General features: G+C 56.9%; 1 protein-coding gene across 11 annotated transcripts in view; it reads left to right on the top strand.

Annotated features, from left to right (window-relative positions):
* Window positions 1-6: 6 nt before the first annotated feature.
* Fbrsl1 (fibrosin like 1) overlaps window positions 7-18397 on the top strand; it is a 55729-nt gene continuing 37338 nt past the window's right edge. For 10 of the 11 annotated variants that reach the window (XR_002822056.1, XM_023720450.1, XM_023720444.1 and 7 more), the window contains exons 1-2: window positions 123-206; window positions 13940-14140. Coding sequence is in view for 10 of the 11 variants with exons in the window: in XM_023720450.1 (XP_023576218.1) it covers window positions 13946-14140 (195 nt within the window). In the remaining variant the exon portion in view is untranslated. Of the gene's footprint in view, window positions 207-13939; window positions 14141-18397 lie in introns of all 11 variants that reach the window. The other variant, XM_023720455.1, reaches the window with a different exon arrangement.

Genomic DNA, 18397 nt, shown 5'->3' with positions numbered 1-18397 from the left:
GCCGGGAGGCTGCCCGCGACGCCCGCGCTCACAGCCCGTCGTCCGGCGACGAGCCTGAACCCAGCCCCGGCAAGGAGAACGCAGGCTTGCGCGGCGCGCCGCCTCCGCGCCCCCCGCGCCGCCGCCGCCGCGAGTCCAGCTCGCAGGAGGAGGAGGTCATCGACGGCTTCGCTATCGCCAGCTTCAGCACGCTGGAGGCGCTGGAGGTGGGTGGACGCCGGGGAGCCGCACCCCTGGCCCAGCCGTGTGGGCACCCGGAGGGAGGGTCTGCTTGAGCCTCCCGGGGTCGGGGCGCGGGCGGTGCTGGGCTTTGGGAGGCGGCGACAGCGTGGACGCACTTCTTCCGGATCGCCCTTCTCTTGGGTTTCCTGGAGCGGAGAGGGGTCGGCCTTAGTGACACTTACTGGTGAAGGCTGCTCGTCCTAGGGTAGTAGGTTAGGAAAAACACTCTGCTTGTCCGGGCGAGCTATCCTGCAGTGTTTACACAGCAAATACTGCCCTTATTGCCTGGACCCAGGTGAGTAGAGGAGGAAACGAGAGATGGGCAGGGGATTCTTGTCTGTATGGAATCTTGTGGGGTGGACATGCTGGCCAGGTGATGGGGCTGGGGAGGGCGAATGGTCCCAGAAACTCCAAGTGACCTCTTGCTGAATGAGCCCCGTGCAGCGGTGGCTCTGAGGGGTCCTTGTCTGCTGGACTTCGGGTCGCAGGCAACACTCGTAGCCTGGGACTTCCATCTCAGAGCCGAAACTTCGGGAAAAGGGAAGTGGGGTCTGCTGGCAGCCTCTGGATCAGGCGCTGCTTTGAGAGATAGCCCTGCGTGTGGGGGCAGGCTGCTGCGTTCTGTCTGGATTGTAGATAGGCAGAGGAGCAGGACATGAAGTGGGCCTTGGTGGCCCTGTCTCCAATGTTGGTGCGTGCAGAGCTCTGTGCCAAGGACAGTCTAGGGTGTTCTGTCCAGTGACAGTGATGGCAGGACGTTTCCTGAGCACTTACTATAAGGCACTCTGTGCCAGTCCGTGCACTTCTGAGTGAGGCTGTCAAGAGCTGCCCTGCTTCAGGTCTGTTCACCTGCCTGGCTCAGGAGGGCACCTTTGCTCTGTCCTGTGCCCTACATGGTGTTTCTGTCGTCTCTTGGATTTAGCTGAAAAGCCAGCCCTTCTCCAAAGCCCTCAGGTTCACCTCCTCTGCCTGAGATCCCATATGTGACTCTTTGGCTCCCTGCAGCTTTTTCCCCCCCTCAAGCGTGTCAGCTGGTGGATAGCAGGCCCTGTGTTTGCTGCCCATGTCCCCTTCAGGCTACCAGTGCCCAGGGCAGGGCTCATGTGGAGAGTATCCTTTACCAAGGGAGGGAGGAAAGGGCTTCAGCCACTGTCTGAGGTCACAATGCACAGAGACTAGCGGAGCCCTTCCTCTGGGGTGCCACAGGCAGCAGTTTAGAGCAGCCCCGCCAGTTTACGAGGCTCACCTGACTCTCCTGGGCCCTTCGGGGCGACTGTAGTCACCTGTCTGCTTTACTGAGCCTACCTAGGAAAGTACAGGGCTTCTCAGCAGCTCATGACTATAGATCCCCCCCAGAAGGGTGTGGGTTGTTCCTATTTATTGCTGAAGTGTAGTGGATTTCCTCTGGGGTGATAACTGCCAAGTTGTCTTTCAGGACATGAATTCTTTTGTTCTTAATTAAGCGTATTGGTACAGTTTAGGATATACATAATAATCACATTTATGGGGGCTAAGGAGATAGCTCAGTAGAATAAGCACTTGCCCAAGGGCCCGAGTTCAAGCCCCAGTTCTGGGAAAAAAAAAAAAAAATCACATTTATCATAGGGAATTTGTACCTGAACATGATAAATCTTGATTCATTTTCTCTCACTTCTCTACCTTGTTGTAATTCTCTTCCTCTCCCTATTTACAAAAGTTTTGTTTCCATTTTCTCCTTTTCTTGTTTTTTTATTTTCCCTTCCTTCCTTTTCCCTTCCTCCTCCCCACTCCCTAGTTCCCTTAGCCATTTGAACGTTTTCTTGCTCTTTCACAATATCTGTTACACATTTCGGTGCAGACATGAATTCTTCGCTCAGGTGACTTCAAGGAAGGCTGATGGCCTCCATTTTGTAGATGGGAACACTGAAGCACAGAGCACGTACTGTTAGGCACGTAGCTAGGGAGCCAGCCCCCAGCCTGCAGTCTAAAGCGTGGCCACTGCTCTGTAGTCCCCGTGGGTCCCAAGGGGGGGGGGCGATCCCAGGTACAGGGCCCACAGGAGCCAGCCCAGGGGCCAAGCCGCCCTCCCTCCCGCAGACTGCTTGCTCATAGTCTGTCCACCCAGGCTTTGGAGCTGCCTTGCCCTCTCCTTCAGGCAGTGTCGGTGACCTTGCTCATTTGTCAGAGAAAACCAAGGGAAGCCAGGCACAGCAGTGGGTGTGGCAGATGGAGACTTGTAAAGTGCACCTTTTAAGCAGAAGAGGGTACCACACCTTGCCCTTAGGGTGCTGGTGCAGGCCTTGCTTCAGTCCCCTGTTCCCAGTAGCTCTTCCACCCCTCTGCACAGCTGTGTCCCTGGAAGGAAGTGGGCCCTGCTTCTTTTGTTCCTGGGGAGCAGCAACTGCTTCTCCAAGGTCTAGATAGTAGCTGTCATCTAGGTGGTGGCTGTTGGCTGAGGTGGGCAAAGTGGCTGTTAGCGATCTACAGAGGTCTGTGGCAGGGCTGAAGGGTGCAGAAGGGATGGGTGGTGGGCAGGGGTTCTGCAGACCTAAACCTGGTCACCTTAGACTTTCTGTTTCTCTCATGAGGTGGAGGAGCCAAGGAAGCAGCAACACTTGGGGAACTTGGGGTGATGGCTCTGCATAGCCTGTGTTCCCTGTGAGCGCTATCTGCTTGTGCTGATCAGCAGTGACTGGAACCCCTTCCCCAAGGGCAGTGCTGTGGTCAGCTGCCCTCTGCCTGGGGGATATGCGAGCCAGAAGCAGGGTCCATCCCTGTGTCTGATAAGCAGCTGCCCTCAGGCCACAGAACAGGTTGTGCTGGTCCCTGTAGCTCCCAGGAGGTGGCCAAAGCTGGCTTCCTGAACAGACATGCGCACCTTCCACGGAAAGGGGTGGCCCTGCACCTCTAGCCTTCAGGAGGACTCTTGACCATAGCACTCTACTGTGCAGTTGGGGCTGGCTGTGCCTGGCACTTCTTCCTCTAGGTGCAGATGGGGACCATCTGTTTTGGCACCCATAGATGATTTTTGTTGTTGTTAATTTGCCTATCTCAAACAGCAAATTGCTTTACCTATTTCAAAAGTCCAGCTCTGTGGAAAGGTGGGTGCTGCAGAGTTTCAGCTGCAGTTTACCCTCTCACAGTTTGAGATCTTTCAGGAGCTCTGGAGACATAGCCAGACCCAGATGTGCTGTCTACATAGAAGGAAGTCCATGTTCAGAGTGGTCACATGGCCAGACCCAGGTGTGCCATTTACACAGGAGGAGTCATTTCTCACAGTGGAGACATGACCAGTTACGGGGTGCCATCTACATAGTGGGTAGGGGTGCGGGTGTTCCTCACAGTGTAGGCCTAGCCAGACACAGGTGTGCTGTCTACCCAGATGGGGTGTCATTCCTCACAGTAGTGTCAGATACAAGTATGCTGTCTACACAGAAGGGGGGTGTCATTCATCACAATAAAGTTGTAGACACAAGTGTACTCTCTGTGTGGGATGGTACTTTCTCTTACTTGTGCACTCTACTGGAGGGGAATAAAGATGGAAAGGAAAACACTCCATGCTGACCTTCCAAAGCTCCAGCTTCCAAAGGCCTGGTTAGTGTTGAAGGAGCTGAGCCCATCCCAGCAGCAAACAGGACTCCCACACCACGTTAGCCCAAGTGGGAGCGCAGGGTCTCAGGTGCAGCCGGAGTTTCCATCCTGGGCCAGGTCCTGGGGGTCAGCTCAGGAGTCTCCAGGAGCCCTAATAGGCTAGGTGGGGGCTTTACAGCATGCACAGTTCAGGACTTCAAGGTACATGATGTGTAGGGAGCAAGGGTGTGGCCCATCCAGTGCTGTCTACGTTAGGAGTGATGGTGTCACTTTTTTTTGTTTTTGTTTTGTTTCGTATTTTAGGGAAGGGGCTACAGGGTGTTGAGGGTCTCACTACTACATCAGACTCGTAGTGATCCACCTGTTTACAACCTCCCAAGAGCTGGGATTACAGGGGCGCGCCACCATGCCCAGTCTCAATTGCTGTCTCTATGAGCCCCGGGTGTGGGGCCAGCACAGTAGGCCTGGGGATCGAACCCCCGGCCCCTGTACCTGCTTGCAGACGCTTTAAGATTGTGTCACTTTGGACCTCTACTTTAGTCCTGTTTATGGGGCCCCATATGCTTGGGCCTGATTATCCTATCCTAAAGGGACAGGAATGAGGGCTGAAGTATGTTCCATTTTGGATCTGAGCCTTCTGCCCAGAGCACCTCTTCTTTGCTGCCTCTTGCTCTTCAGGTGGGGTAGTGTGGCCTAGATCAGATGAGTGCTTTTCCTGCAGCATTGAGACCTGCCCTGGCACCTACCCTGGGGCATATTGAGCAGTCCATAGGCAGTGTTGACTGTGTCCCTCAGAGAGTCTCTTCGTGGTGGGGTGGAGCTGATCCCTGCAAAGAGGCAGACAGATGCAGGACATGGAAGCAACTTCAGGACCTTTAGCCTGTGTCCACACACCCTGGGCTACCTTGATTGGCCCCCTGTGGCTCTGGGGCCTTCTAGATCTGCCTAGGGTCTTTCCCTGGACCGTGCATGCTGTAAAGCCCCTGCCTAGCCTGCTAGGGCTCCTGGAGACCACTGAGCTGACCCAGGACCTGGCCCAGGATGGGAGCTCCAGCTGCCCCTGAGACCCTGCGCTCCCATTTGGGCTAGGCCTTTCCTGTACCTGTACCTGCCTGCCTGTGTCCCCCATTCTTGCTGGGCAGTTGTCACCCTGGGCCTCTCTGGAGGTGTCCTGCCTGGTGACCTGCACCTCACTTAGCCAGCCAAGAGCGCCCAGCACGAGCTGGGCCACCCGCCTGGGGCTTCCTGTCTCCTGGCAGGCCACCCCGCAGTGCCTGTGTCCTCTAGGGTGAGTCCTGTTCACAGACAGATGCCTCTCCCTTGCTAGAGATGTGGAGCCAGCTCTCCCAGGTGTGGGCTGCTCCTCTGCAGAAGGTTACTGCCCAGGATACTCAGGGAGCTGCTGTGGTGCTTGTGAGGTTTGTTGTATTACTGTTTTGTGAATTTGTTATGCTGTGGAAATTTTGTTTCACTTTGTCTTCTAATTGGTGGTGGTTCCCAGGAGAAAGCCTTTGTTCTGCCTATTAGTGGCACTGGGGTGATTTTCTGAGATTTGTGGTGGATTCTTTGGCTTTCTCGAGGCACCCTGACGCTGTTCTCCCTGCTGTGCCACAGTTCCATTTTGGGTCTCATTGCCTTGCAGCTCTTCCAGAGCAGGGGTGGGGCAGGATGGGGGTGGATGGCTCTGTGTGCGGACATCTGCATTCCTTCCTGCTCTCCTGTTCCCCAGTCCGGTGTGCATCTTCTCTCCCGGGAAATGTCTACCTGGACTCTGTTCCTGGGACCTGCCAGACCTGTTGCTTACTGTCGCTGTCCCTCACCCAGAAGCACTGTGTTTAGCCCCGTGCTGGAGTCTGCAGACTACTTGTTACAGCAGAGGTTTGCCACCACGTCCTGGGAAGGGCAGCCCATACTATCCTGTTGGGCTGGCTCTGCATTTTGGGGACTTGGAGATGGAGAGCTTTTTTTTTTTTTTTTTTCATTTTTTATGTATTTGGTACAGGGTCTCACTATGCAGCTCAAACTCATAATAATCCTCCTGTTTTCATCCTCCCCAGTGCTGGGATTACCGGTGTGTGCCACAGAGCTATCCACCCCCACCCTGTCCCACCCCTGCATTCTGGGGGTGGGTGGGACTGGAGAGAACTTTTCTATCTTCTATACTTTGGAATGAAGTGGCACAAGAACATGTGTCTCCTCAAAGGGCTGAGGATGGATTCTTCAGGTCCTGGTGTCTAGCCCCGGCTGCTGCTGACCATTTAGTCCACATGGCTTAAGGTAGTGAGGAAGGGGCCTGGATCCCTGGCTGGAAATGAGGAACTGACTGAGCAAGGCAGAGACAATGTTAGACATGTCCAGAAGCTCCACAGGAGGGAACCTGTGAGCTGGGGCCCAGGGTAGACACAGCCTGGGAGCAGGGTTACAGGAGTATAGAGGCCTAGCCCATGAGTCCCTGTGACCCAGGGTGTCAGCCTCCGCAGGGCTCTCCCTCAACACCTCTCCAGACTGGCCCCACTTGGACCTCCCTTGCCCTCACCTCCTGCACATTTCAGGACTCACTGGCCTCAGTGTTCCCAGGTCACCTGCTCCTCACTGTGCTGCAGGTAACCCCAGGCCAAATTCCAGGGCTACCTCAGGTTTAGCCGGGCCTTCCATTTCCTGGGCCCTCAATGGAGGGAGTGTGGGTCACACAGTGATGTAAGGGTCATGAGGACTGTGACAGGGCTGGGCAGCAGGAGTTGGGTGTGTGGAAGATGTGGCTCTATTGAGAACATTCTTGTAAGACAGCAGCTGCAAGGAACCCTCCGTGGGCCCAGCCCACAGCCCCAGTCACACACAGAGGCTTTGTCTTCCAAAGGTGTGGACAGTCACCCCTGCCTGTTGCCCTCTTCTCTTGATCTTGGGAAGCGCCTTGGCACTGTCAGTGCTGGAGATGGAGTGCATCTCCAGCCCAGCAAGGACAGCAAGCTGGTCCCAACCTCCCTTCTGCTTTACCTCCTCTCAGGCCAGGTCTTAGGGTCCTCAGCTGGTCAGAGTCTGGCTTGGTGGGTCTGCAGGACTCTGAAGAGGCAGACGTGTTATTGTCTGGCCAGGCCCTCCTTCTCAGGCTGATACCCTGCCAGGTGTGACAGGGGACCTCCCATCCCTCATGATCCCTAAGGATACTTCCCTGGAGCAGCTACCCTATCACAATCAGTCTTCCTGGGCAGCCTGGCCAGCATGGGCCTCTCACCTGTGTCCCATTCCCTGCTTAAACCCTTAGGGAGTGCCAGCTGCATATCAGACCCTGGGAGATGCACCCATGAGCCCATCACCTGGAAACATTAAGAGGGCAGTGAGGGGCTGTCATGGAGTTGGCAGGCTTCTGGGGAGCCACTCAGGCTGAGGTGGGAGCCCAGCACTGCGAGGAGAGCACAGGCAAAGCATAGCAGGCCAGGGGGTGTCTAGCGAGGGTGGGTGGGCCCAAGGGCATCTTCTTGAGAGCTGGGATCGGAAATGTTTGGGAAATGATGCTTTGAGGAATCCTGCTCTGTCTAGGTAGTAAAAGAAGGAGATGGGGCAGGGATGTGCCAGCTTCACCCAGTCTACCAGGAGGCTTCTGTGTGGCTCATAGGAGAGCTGGTGTGGGGATAGGTGGATCCCCTCAGAGCTGTGGCCTTTTTGACTGCAGCATGTCCACACATCGTGCCTGCGTGTGTGGGTATGTGCTTAGGTGCTTGTGGACCTTGGCAGAGCCTGGCCTCGCTGGCTGCTAGGACCCTTGGCAACCCTGGCTCCAGTTTTTACTTTGAGGAGGTACATCAGTTTCAGGGGGGACAGGTGCTGTCACTTGCTGCTTGTGGGTGAGCATCCAGGACACAGGGCCACATTCATAGCCTAGCCCTTGGGAGCCAGTGGTGGTACTATGCACCACACCAGCCAGATTCTCCTGGGAACATGGTGTTGGCCGTGTGACCAGAGCAGAGTAGCTGTGTGTGTCAAGACCTGAGTCCTACCACTCCAGCCCTGGCCTTATTCCTAGAGTCTTTAACTTAAGTGAGCCAGCCATTCAAGGCTGCTTGGCAGAAGCAGGAAGGATGGGGTAGGTGTGTCCTGAGTGCCAGGCACAGCTCCAGGACTTCATGTGTACTACTGGGGTAACTCCACAGAGGGGGAAACTAGATACTGATGGGGCACTTTCCAGGCGTACACTGCTGGTGAGTGGCTGACAGGACAGGATCTCAGCCCAGGACACCCTGGTGGGCATGGTTCCTTGGGTCCCACTCCACCCTGCCCCACATCTTCCTCACGCAGCGCTCAGCCCTGGTGAAAGTCAGAGTGCTGCGGGGCTGCTCTGGCCTCAGCTGCCTTTCTTCCCCAAGGTCCTGTTCCTATCCTTGGCCCTGGCTGCTCCCCACAGGCCTCACTCTGAGCTGTACACACATGCCTGCCTCTCCCCAGCCCACCCCATGTTCAGGGTTGTGGTATTCTCCAGGCTGGCACTGCCACATGCTTGTCCCCGGGGACCATGTGGCTGATAGGGAGGGTGGCCCTAGAGTGGTGGCTACCCTGGACTGTCTTCTAGACTCCTCTCCAGCAGCACATAGAGCCTCTACCCTGGAGAGGTGGGGCAAACTTATTTCTCAGATCAGTTGTGCTGCCTGATGCTGACCCCCAGGGGCTTCCTGTCATCCTGGAACAAAACCACATTCTTTCAAGGCTGCTAGAACCCTGTTTCTGGCCCTGTCTGTGCCTGCCTTGGGCCTTTGTGCATGCAGGACAGGGCAGTTACTTCCTTGCTCCTGGGACAGCCTTCCCTGTCAACCAGGCACAACTAGGAAGCATATAGGCTCTGCCAGATGTGGGGTCAGGTCTTAGCCCATGCCCACTCTGGGCCTCCGTTTCCTTAGTACACCCTCTCCCTTGTGCTGGGTAGAGGGTCCACCAGTGAGCATGCTCAGGAGCTCTTGGTCCCTCAGTACCTCCCACCCTTTTCTCAGTTTCTCCTCTGCTGAGCTGACACCTAGCTCACACAGGCTAGTCCTGGTCCTGCAGGTTTAGGTGACTAAATCCATATCAGCTGGTAGCAGTGGCTGAATAGGCAGGGGTATAGTTTGGCACTTGGACACCTGTGTCCTCTTCCACCCTGGGCCTGTGGCTTCAGCGACCGTGACTGGCTTTGGCAGGTGGGGTTGCCCACCCTTGGTGACAGCTGAGCAGCAGCTGTTCTGGGGAGGGACAGAAATCAACCCTAAGCCTTCCTCCCACGTAGAGTCCTCAGGCTCAGGGACAGATGGGATCACTGGCCCATCCCTGTCAGGGCAGAGGGACTATCTCGCACCGCACTGATCTCATAGGAGGTAATTGAGGGGCCCATTTGCCTGCTGTCCTGGTTCCTTAGAGCTAGCCTTGGTCATGTGCAGGGGGCTGGGCCTCTCCTGGAGGTCTGGCCCCACAGTCTCTTCTCTCTGCTTACCACTTGGTATCAGTTGGCACAGTCTGCAGATCCCACTTCTGCCCTCCATGACAGCCTCACCTGGCTGGACTCCACCTGGCTTCCAGCTGTGACTTTCGCCTAAATCTAGTGCCCTTGTCTCTTTCTCCTTTTTAACTGTGGAAGCACTCACGTACACAGACACACAGAGCCTACATCCACGTTAGAGTAGCCACAGTGGGCTGTAAGGTGCCGCCTGATGAGCCGCAGCCCAGCCCCAAGGCATCCCACATGGCTGGGCCTGGATCCTGCCTGCTGCATTGCCTTCCTGGCACACTGCTGCTTTGGGCCGGCTCTCTGTCCTGTCTGGCCCTGGTCCCATGGCCACCCAGGGGAACCTTGGTGAAAGACAGTGCTGGCATTGAAGAGCAAGGTGACGGCTACATCTGACCGACCTGCAACTAATGGGTCAGTAGATGGGAGCTAGAAGGCTAAAACACCAGCTAGGCTCTGGCTGTGTTGTGGAGACAGTCATCACAATCACCCCCCTCCTCTCCTCTCACCTACTGTAGCCCTCCCTCCCAGGGCAACACTGATGCTTTCAAAAGTGCCTTTTGGTGCCTGGGGAGATGGCTCAGTAGAATAAATGCTTCCCTGGCAAGCACAAGGGCCTGAGTTCAATCCTGGTTCTGCAAAAAAATAAAAAAAGAAAAGTGCCTTTTGGTGTCAGCCCCTTGTCTAGTTGCAGAGTGCACTTTTGTCTCCACGTGACCTTTGTCTCCACGTGACCCCTGTGCCCACACAATGCCAGGCACAGTGTAGGTCTTTTCAGCTTGTAGAGATGCCTGATTAGACAGGTGGGCTGACTGCATACCTAGGAAGCTTGGTGCTGTTCCCTACTCCTGAGCCAGCACAGTGGCAGCATGTGGCCCACATGGAAGTCTGAGGCCAGCACATAGTAGGTGGTGAAGTTGCATAGCCCTCCTGGGCCAGCAGGAGGACTTTGGGGCCTAGGGATGCAGCCAGGCATGCTCCAGAGGCTCCAGGGACAGCGAGGGTTGGCTGTCCAGCGAGGGAGGACACATCCCTCATGTGCCTCTGATGGGGGTGCTCAGAAGAAATGAAGCAGCCAGTTGGTTGTGAGTGTGCTTGGCAGGGCCACAAGGGGGCGCTGCTGGGTGGGTGTGCATGAGAAGACCATGTCCAGCCTTTTTATCTCTGAGGCTGCCCAGATGCTGCCCTCCCCTCGGGTTGGCCCTCAGGTCTCTCTGTTGGGGTGTGGCCTGCAGGATCCCTTTGGTGGGGCAGACTATTTCCCAGAGAGTACATGAATGTGTAGGCTTGTGGGTGCCAGGGTAGGGTCGGTCACATTGAAGCTCCAGGACAGTTGTACGTGGACCTTGGAGTTCACTGTGAGGTACTCAGGGATCGTTGGGCCAAGTAAGCACTGTTGAGGAGAGCTGTGGGTCCCCTGCTGCAGGTTGTGAAGGGTAGAGACTGAGGCTTGAAATCTAGAGATGACAGAGGTACTGTCCGCTGAGAGCCACAAGACAGGGACACTGGCAGCCTTTGTGCGGCCTCCTTCCCCATCCAGAAAGAGTGTGTGGCTCCAAGCCCAGCCCTGGAAGTGCTGTGGTTGTCACATGGGGCAGGTCACCTGCCCCAAGCCACCCTGCCCTTCAGGGGTGCAGTCTTGGGCTTGGAGAGCAGAGGGGAGGCCCTGTTTGGCTCAGGAAGTGGGAGGCACCTGCCTAGCCAGAGGGCTGGGCTGAGCTGCTGGGCCAGAGTGGGAACCAGCAGCCTTGCCCTGGGAAGGGCACTTGGATTAAATTTGCCAAATCATAACCACTTTCCTCTCCATGGTTACTTTACTATAGCAGTTAGGAATTTTATTAGTGCTACATAGCAATAACGTTTAGGAGAGTTCAAAAGCAGTCACGTAAAAATACCGTAGGAAAAGCCCATGGGCGGTTTCATGGAAGCATGTGCCTGGCCCCATGTCTCTGCACTTAGGGAGCAGGCCTCACTGGGAGGCTGGGGCCTGGGCCCTGCAGAGGCTTCCACAGCCATGGCTGCATCCCCCCCAGGCTCTCCTAGCTCTGGGCTTCCTTGCTGCGGTGGTGGTGGTGAGAGCTGCCGGGCCAGGCTGGGAGATGGATGGGACCAGAGGATGAAGGCTTCAGACTGCTGCTGAGGCCAGTCTGTTCTTGGGCTTCTGTGCTCAGCCCTTAGCTGTCACAGCTCAGGTCCGAGGGCCGTGTGGGGGCTGGAAGGGCGGCGTCTGTGGAGCATTTGGCAGAGTTCCTAATGCAGGCCTGGGCTAGTGGTGAGCACGGAGCTTACTGCTCACTAGGCTGCCACCTGGGGGCCTCATTTCACTCTGTTGTCAGTGCCCCTACCCTGTAGAGCTCTGGCATCTATATGGGCAGATGGCTGGCTCAGGGGGATGAGAGGAAAGGTCACCGATGGCACCAGCCCTGGTGGAGAGGGTCTTCGCAGCCTCTCTCAGCTTCAGTGTGCACCCCACAGGGTGGCTGTGGAGTTGCCTGCAGCCCCTCGGACCTACCCTCCTGGTGGCTAGCTGGCTGCACTGGGTGCAGTCCGTGCTCCTGGAGGGCTGTGACAGTGTTGCTGCGGGAGCTGGGAGTGGACCTAAGGTCCAGAAAGCCTGAGGACAGGGACCTGGCAGCTGCTCTTCTTGGAGCAGGTTGGGGTGGACTGAGGGTACCCTACAAGAAGGGTCTACGGTCAGGGGCATGGGTGGAGGGACGGTAGCAGCCTCTGTTCATTTCTTTAAAAGTAATGGAGTATTAAAACAGGTTTATACAGATGAGTGTCTATTTTGTATCTGTGTATTCAAAGTGGTTAGGATAGATATATAGTTACATTCTCTTAAGGAATAGAGGGATTTGTTCTAATGGTGTTAGGATATCATGTCCGCATCTTGTACAGCAATTAACCACTAGGAAGAAGGTATTCAATGTGTTAATTATTGAAACTGTCCTACCAATTTGATTTGAAACTGTCTCATTGCTATTTGTTTATCAATAAAATTATGGGGGAAAAATAAAATAAAACAGGTTTACAAGAGACCCAACACTGCCAGCAATGCATCTTTTCAGTCATGTGTGGGTAGTGGTGAGAACCGGGCATAACCTGCCTGCTCCCCTCATCTGCACACAAGGAAGACAAGCTGGCCCAGCCAGGTCTGTGAGGCAGGGTGGTCTTGTAGGACACTGTTCATGAGTGTTGACCACTGACTTCATGTACACTTGGTCATATGCCTCACAAGTAGCTCTGTTCTCAGCAGAAGCATGGCACACTTGTGCAGAGGTGTCTCCATCCCACGTCTGCCCTGGTGGGCCAGGTGGAAAAGACCCCTAGTAGTGAGGCGCCTTGACCATATATAGGGCAGGGGGAGCTGGTTGTAGAAAAAGCCCTGCCTAATCAGACCAGAGGCAGCAGACCCCAGCCCATGGGTACAGGTGGAAGCCGTGCAGTCAGGGTGGGGACAGCACAAAGCAGCCTGTTTGGCCACCCGTCCCTCCTCAGACTTGCCCTGCTGCCCTCTATGGAGGCTAAACCACGTGCACCTCTGTCTACTGCTCTGGCCATGTGCCTGCAGTTGCACTGCTGTGCTTTCATTCTTTCATTCTTTGTCTTTTGGGGTTTTTTCCCCCCACATTAAACCATGCCCCCCCACCTTTTTTGTTCATTATAAGACAAGGTTTCCCTAAATTGTACAGAGTGGGGTCAAACTTATGATCTTTCTGCCTCAGCCTCCTGTAGTGTAGGGATTACAGATGTGTACCACGACGCCTGGCCAACTACTAGTTATTGAATGCAGAAGCAGGGAACCCCAGAGCCAGGAACTGCCAGAACTCAAAGGCAGGCAAGAGGCTGGGGGTGTTTTATGGACTCAGATGAGCAGGTACCCTGGAATACTCAAGGTGGGCTGCTGACAGGGTGTCCCAAGAAAAAACAGCAGGATCACAAGTGGCTTGTGGGGTGGCTCAGGTCTGATAGCCCCAAGTAGTTGTGGCAAGGGTTTCCCTCCCAAATGCATGGCTGTGGGATATGAAGGTGTCACTTAGGGCTACTTCGTGGAGGATGAGGTATTTTGAGGGCACTTTCTGTGGGGTGTGAGGAGTCACCTGAGGGCTATTTCCTATGGGAATGAGGTATATCACCTGGGGGTTACTTCCAGTGAATGTGAAGGTGTCACTTGGGAATTACTCCCTGTCATAATGAGGTTTCACCTGTGGGTTGGTTCTTGGGAATATTAAGTTACCTGGGGGGTTTCTGTGGGAATGCGATGTCACTTGGGGTGATTTCTGTGGATGTACAGATATCACGTGGGTAGACTGCTGCAGTCCCTGGCCCCAGGTTATGTTTTGAGAGTAGCCCCCCTCTAGTGGGGACTGGAAAGCTTCATGCCTTCTTTCTGCCGCAGCCTGTGTAAGCCCCTGCTGGAGGCTGAGATTCGGCCTATGCTGTGCTCCTGAGGAGCTGGCTTATCCCCATCCCCAGGCCTTCCCCTCACCAGCCACCTTCTCTGTCAGTGCTGCTAAGACAGTGCCTTCCCAGGATGAAGGCTCCTTCCGGGGGCTGTGAGCCTGCTGAGCGCCACCTCCCAAGTAGGCCACTGCATCAGACAAGGGCCAGGCCTCTCAAGACAGGCGTCTTTTATCTGGGCGTCTCCACCTGTTGATGGCCTTCACTTTTTCCTTGCAGAAGGACATGGCCCTGAAGCCGCATGAGCGGAAGGAGAAGTGGGAGCGTCGCCTCATCAAGAAGCCCCGGGAGACAGAAAACTGCCCATCCTCAGAGCCCAGTGTGAGCAGACAGCCCCTGGAAGCCAGCAGCCCTGGGCAGGACTTGGAGCCGGCCTGTGATGGAGCAACCAGGAAGGTCCCACTACAGCCCTCCAAGCAGGTGAGCAGTAGGTCTGCCCTGGGACCACACCAGCACCTGTATACCGCCTGTGGCACCCAGGCCAGCCTGGCAGTGCGCTCCACTATTGCTGGTGCAGGGCATAGAGCACATGATGGGTTTAGACAGGCAGGTGGGCTAGGATGGTTCACAGTGGTGCAGGCCTCTCCAGGGCCTCAGGCTTACAGGGCTGGGGGCAGTGCCAAGCTGATAGGGCGGTCCCGTTTTCCACTACTGCGTCTGTCAGTCTCCGCCGACCCAGGTGTCCAGCGTGTCTGTGATGAGCTGGGCACCAAGCCCCTACTGCGCGCTCAGCTGCTGTGCTGTCTGCTAGACTGCGGCATGGGAGAGGGGCCTGCCAGCCACAGCACTGTGGTTGTTGGTCTGGACGCAGGGAAGGGTCAGGGAGCAGGAATGCCTGCCCCATGACCTTGTGCCTGGGTGGGTCATGGCCAAGACTGAGGCCAGGAGGGCTGTTAGACAAGTGGAAGCTGGGCCGGAGCAGCCCAGGCGTGGGTCTGTTTGGGTTCCCAGCTCAGCTGCAGTTGTGTTTCTCTTGGGGACCTGAGTCTGCCCCTTTCTGCAGAGAGGCTTTTTCTGTGTTCCAGGCTCCGCCTTGAGCTCCTTGGGAATTGGGCTTTGGTGGGAGCAGCATGCCTCTGGGGCCCGGGCTGGAGGGGGGTCCACAGGCACCTGCCCAGGTGGACACGTGCTCTTTCTTCCATGCAGGTGTGCTCCCCAGAAGGGGGGCCGCTCCCAGCCAACCCCTGGCACCAGAACGGCCCGGCCCAGCACCAGCAGCAGCACCAGCCCAGCCAGCCCAGCCAGCCCCAGGGGTCCCTCCCAGCCCCGTGTCAGCGCTGCCAGCCCCGTCCGGCATCCCCGGAGCCTGGGCAGTCCTGCCAGCCCCAACGGCCACCCCCAGCTCAGCGCAGCCAGCCCCAGCGGTCACTTCTGGGCCTGAGACAGACCTGCCGGCCCCGGAGGTCACTTCTGGGCCCCAGTCAGCACCGCCAGCCCCAGCAGCGGCTTCCGGTCCCAGATCAGCTCTGCCATGCCCAGCGGCCTCGCCTGGCCCAGCCCCGCAGGCCGCTTGGGGCATTCCCTGCGTCCCGGCAGCGCTGCCAGCGCCTGAGGTCCCTCCTGGCCCCACGGCACCGCTGTCGACCACTGCGGTCCCTCTTGGCCCCATGGCACTGCTGCCGGCCACTGTGGTCCCTTCTGGCCCCATGTCACCTCTGCCGGCCCCTGCGGTCCCTGTGGCACTGCTGCCGGCCTCTGTGTTCATGGACTACTCCCTGTCTCCCTGGCCAGCCTTGTAGGGCTTCCTCTGGACAGTGCTGCCGGGCACTGCGGTCCCTACTAGCCTACTGCCCGCGGTGCCAGCCCCCACGGTCACTCCTCACCTTGCGACCACGCCTCCGGCCCACCACCTCCCTTTCGTGTCAGTGCTGCTGCCCCTGGCGGGCATTCCTAGCCCCCTGTCAGCACAGCCAACCCCGCAGGTCTCTCCTGGGCCAGCCCAGCCGGCCCCGGCGGTCTCTGATGGGCCTCAAGCAGCCCCAGCAATTAGTTAAAGTCCCTAAACAAACTGGCCCCCCCAAGCCACCCCTGCTGGGCCCTGGACAGTCACAGCAACGGAAGCGACCGCTCATGGGCCCAGAACAGCTCTGCTTGCCCAAGCGGCCCCTAATGGGCCCAGAGAAGCCCTGCCAGCCCCTGCGATCCCTTCTGGGTTCAAGCCAGCCTCGCAAGCCCCAGCCATTACTTCCCATCCCTGAACGTCCATCACTTCTGGGGCAGCCGGGCCCGCCCTGCCGGCCTCTCCTGGGTTCCCTGAGCCAGCCAAGGCGGTCCTTGCTGGATCTGGCGCCAGCCCGTCAGCCCCAGGTCTCACTCCTGGCCCTGGGCCGTCCCTGCCAGCCCCTGAGGTCACGGTGGACCCGATCCTCTGCCCCAGGTGTGGCCCGCCAGGCCCCATCCGTGAGCCCTGGAGCCTGATGCCCACAGGTACCCTCTGGATGTTTGTCAGCTGCCCATGGGGTACGTGAGCAGGGCCCTGGGGACTGCTGGACTGGCCTGAGGCTTTCTCCAGACAGCCTGGCTGATGGCTGTTGAAAACTGAGGCTCAGCCAGGGGCCGGAGTCCCTGCTGGGCTACGACCAGGCCAAGGCCTGTCGTGCCAGGAGGAAGGAGATGAACCTGGTGTCTTCCCACCATTCCACATGCCCTCCGCCCACTGGTGTCACGGTGACCCCCAGTGTGTGCCACTCCATGATGTACATGCCCCCCCGGGAGATGGCACATAGCCCTTTGGGGCTGGAGCCTGCCGGAACCACAATTTCTCTCTGTGCCTCTAAATTGCCAACACTGTCTCTGCATCTCTGAGTCTCCGTGCACGTGTGCAGTTGTGCATGGGTGTACATGTGTGTATGTTGTGCAGGAAAGTATGCATGTGTGCCAGTGCATGGTATGTTCCTGGGCATAGGGGAGGGGGCTGGCCCAGGCCTCACTGACCCTCTGCCAGTCTGGCTGGTGTGCTTTCCCTGTCCTAGCAGGGAGCTGCTCCTGGTGTAAGCTGCTCGACACGTAGATCTGGCTGGTCAGGCTTGGGTTTGTGGTCCCTTCCTCCTCTGCAGTTGAGTGATGGTGGTATCTGTTTGAGGGACCTAAGGCTACAGGACGAATGCAAGGGTGGTGGCCATGGTCCTGCCACCTTACCACTCAGAGCTGTGCCTTCACCCCCAGAGGCCCCTGACAGGTCAGCTCTCAGGGTCTACTGACCAGAGAGCACTCAGGATGCAGAGGTCCAGGGCAAGCCTAAAAGCCCCCTCCCGCCCCTCTCTGTGCCCACCCTGGGCAGTATTCTGCCTGACTTAACAGCACTCAGACAGACTTTGCACTACAAGGCTGTCCCTGGGTCCCCAACTGCCACCCCAGGCCTTAGTCTCAGGGAAGCCCAATACTCAGGTCTTTAGCAGCTCTGGCAAAAAAGGTGAGGGAACTGAGATTGGGAGGAGAAACAAGGAGCTGTGTTTCCAGGTCACTGTGTTGGCCCCTGCAGGCCCTTGGGCTGTGAGTGGGCTGGAGACCTAGTGCCCACCTGATGCTGTAGGTATGGAATCATCTGTATGCCGACCACTGTTTTCAGCCCCACTTGGGGGGAGGGAGCGAGGACACCTCTCTTGTAGGTCCTGGCAGGCTATCGGCGAGCCTTTCCTACCCAGCTCTGGGCCATCTGATGCCTTTCACTCAGCCTGGCAGCTCTTAGCCCCTCCTCCCCCAGTAGGCCCCTTCCTGGTGATTACCTCGGGCCGCCTTTCAAAACTTGGGGGCTTATTTTTCTGTTGAAAATAAAACATGCCATGTCATTTTTTATAACAGCATTAGTGTTTGTAATTTGAACCAGACAAGCATGTATCTGTGATTGATTCTGATGGGTGGTTTTTACATAGTTGGACTTGGCTCCAGTCATCGACTCCTGAGCAGAGAAGCAGGGAGCTCACCTGCTGTACCCTGCAGGCTGTCCGGGGAAGGGCTCCTGGGAGACTGGGATGGGGACATGGCCCAGGGCACCTATGTTTCTGGTTCTAGCCCCTGGCCTTGGATGTGCCCATCCTGGGCTATACATTTGGGAGTGGTTCTGAGGAAGTGCACCTTTTGCCATACTTTTTTTTTCTTTGTCTTTTTGAGATGGTCTCACTATGCATCTCAGGCTGTCCTTGAGCTCACTGTGTAGCTCAGGCTGGTCTTGTGTTCACAGTGATCCTCCTGCGTCAGCCTCCCAAGTGCTGGGATTACAGGCATGTGCCATCTTGCTGTAATTTTAAGCTCATTGTGTCCCTGGTGGTTGTCCCTGCTTTAGGTGCCCCTGCAGCTACTCTTAGATGCCAAGGGCTGACAGTGGCCCATTCAGAAAGACCACAGCCTGCTCCTCTCAAGGACCCTCCCTTGAGAGCAGGGGCTGAAGTGTCTACACATGCACATGTCCTTGTGGGCCACTGGTCAGGGATTTGATGCTGCTCAGGCCTCTCCAGGCTGCCGTGTCACCATGGGTGGCCACACTGACTGGGCGGGGAAAGGGCAGAGGCTGTAGCTAGCTGAGTAGGGCTCCCTGGTCCTTGTGGCCAGGAGCTGGGTGGGATCCACTGGACACTTGCTGAGGTGCTCACACAGCTTGGCCACCCCTATGTCCCCTGCCAGCCTTGGTGAACTGTGCCAAGTCCTGGGACCTCCTGGGAATGTGGAGTGCCAGGCTTT

The sequence above is a fragment of the Octodon degus genome, unplaced genomic scaffold (assembly GCF_000260255.1).
Source record: "Octodon degus isolate 3935 unplaced genomic scaffold, OctDeg1.0 scaffold00076, whole genome shotgun sequence".
Lineage (NCBI taxonomy): Eukaryota > Metazoa > Chordata > Mammalia > Rodentia > Octodontidae > Octodon > Octodon degus.
Note: the sequence above shows the minus strand (reverse complement) of the source record. Positions and strands in the feature narration are given on the sequence as shown.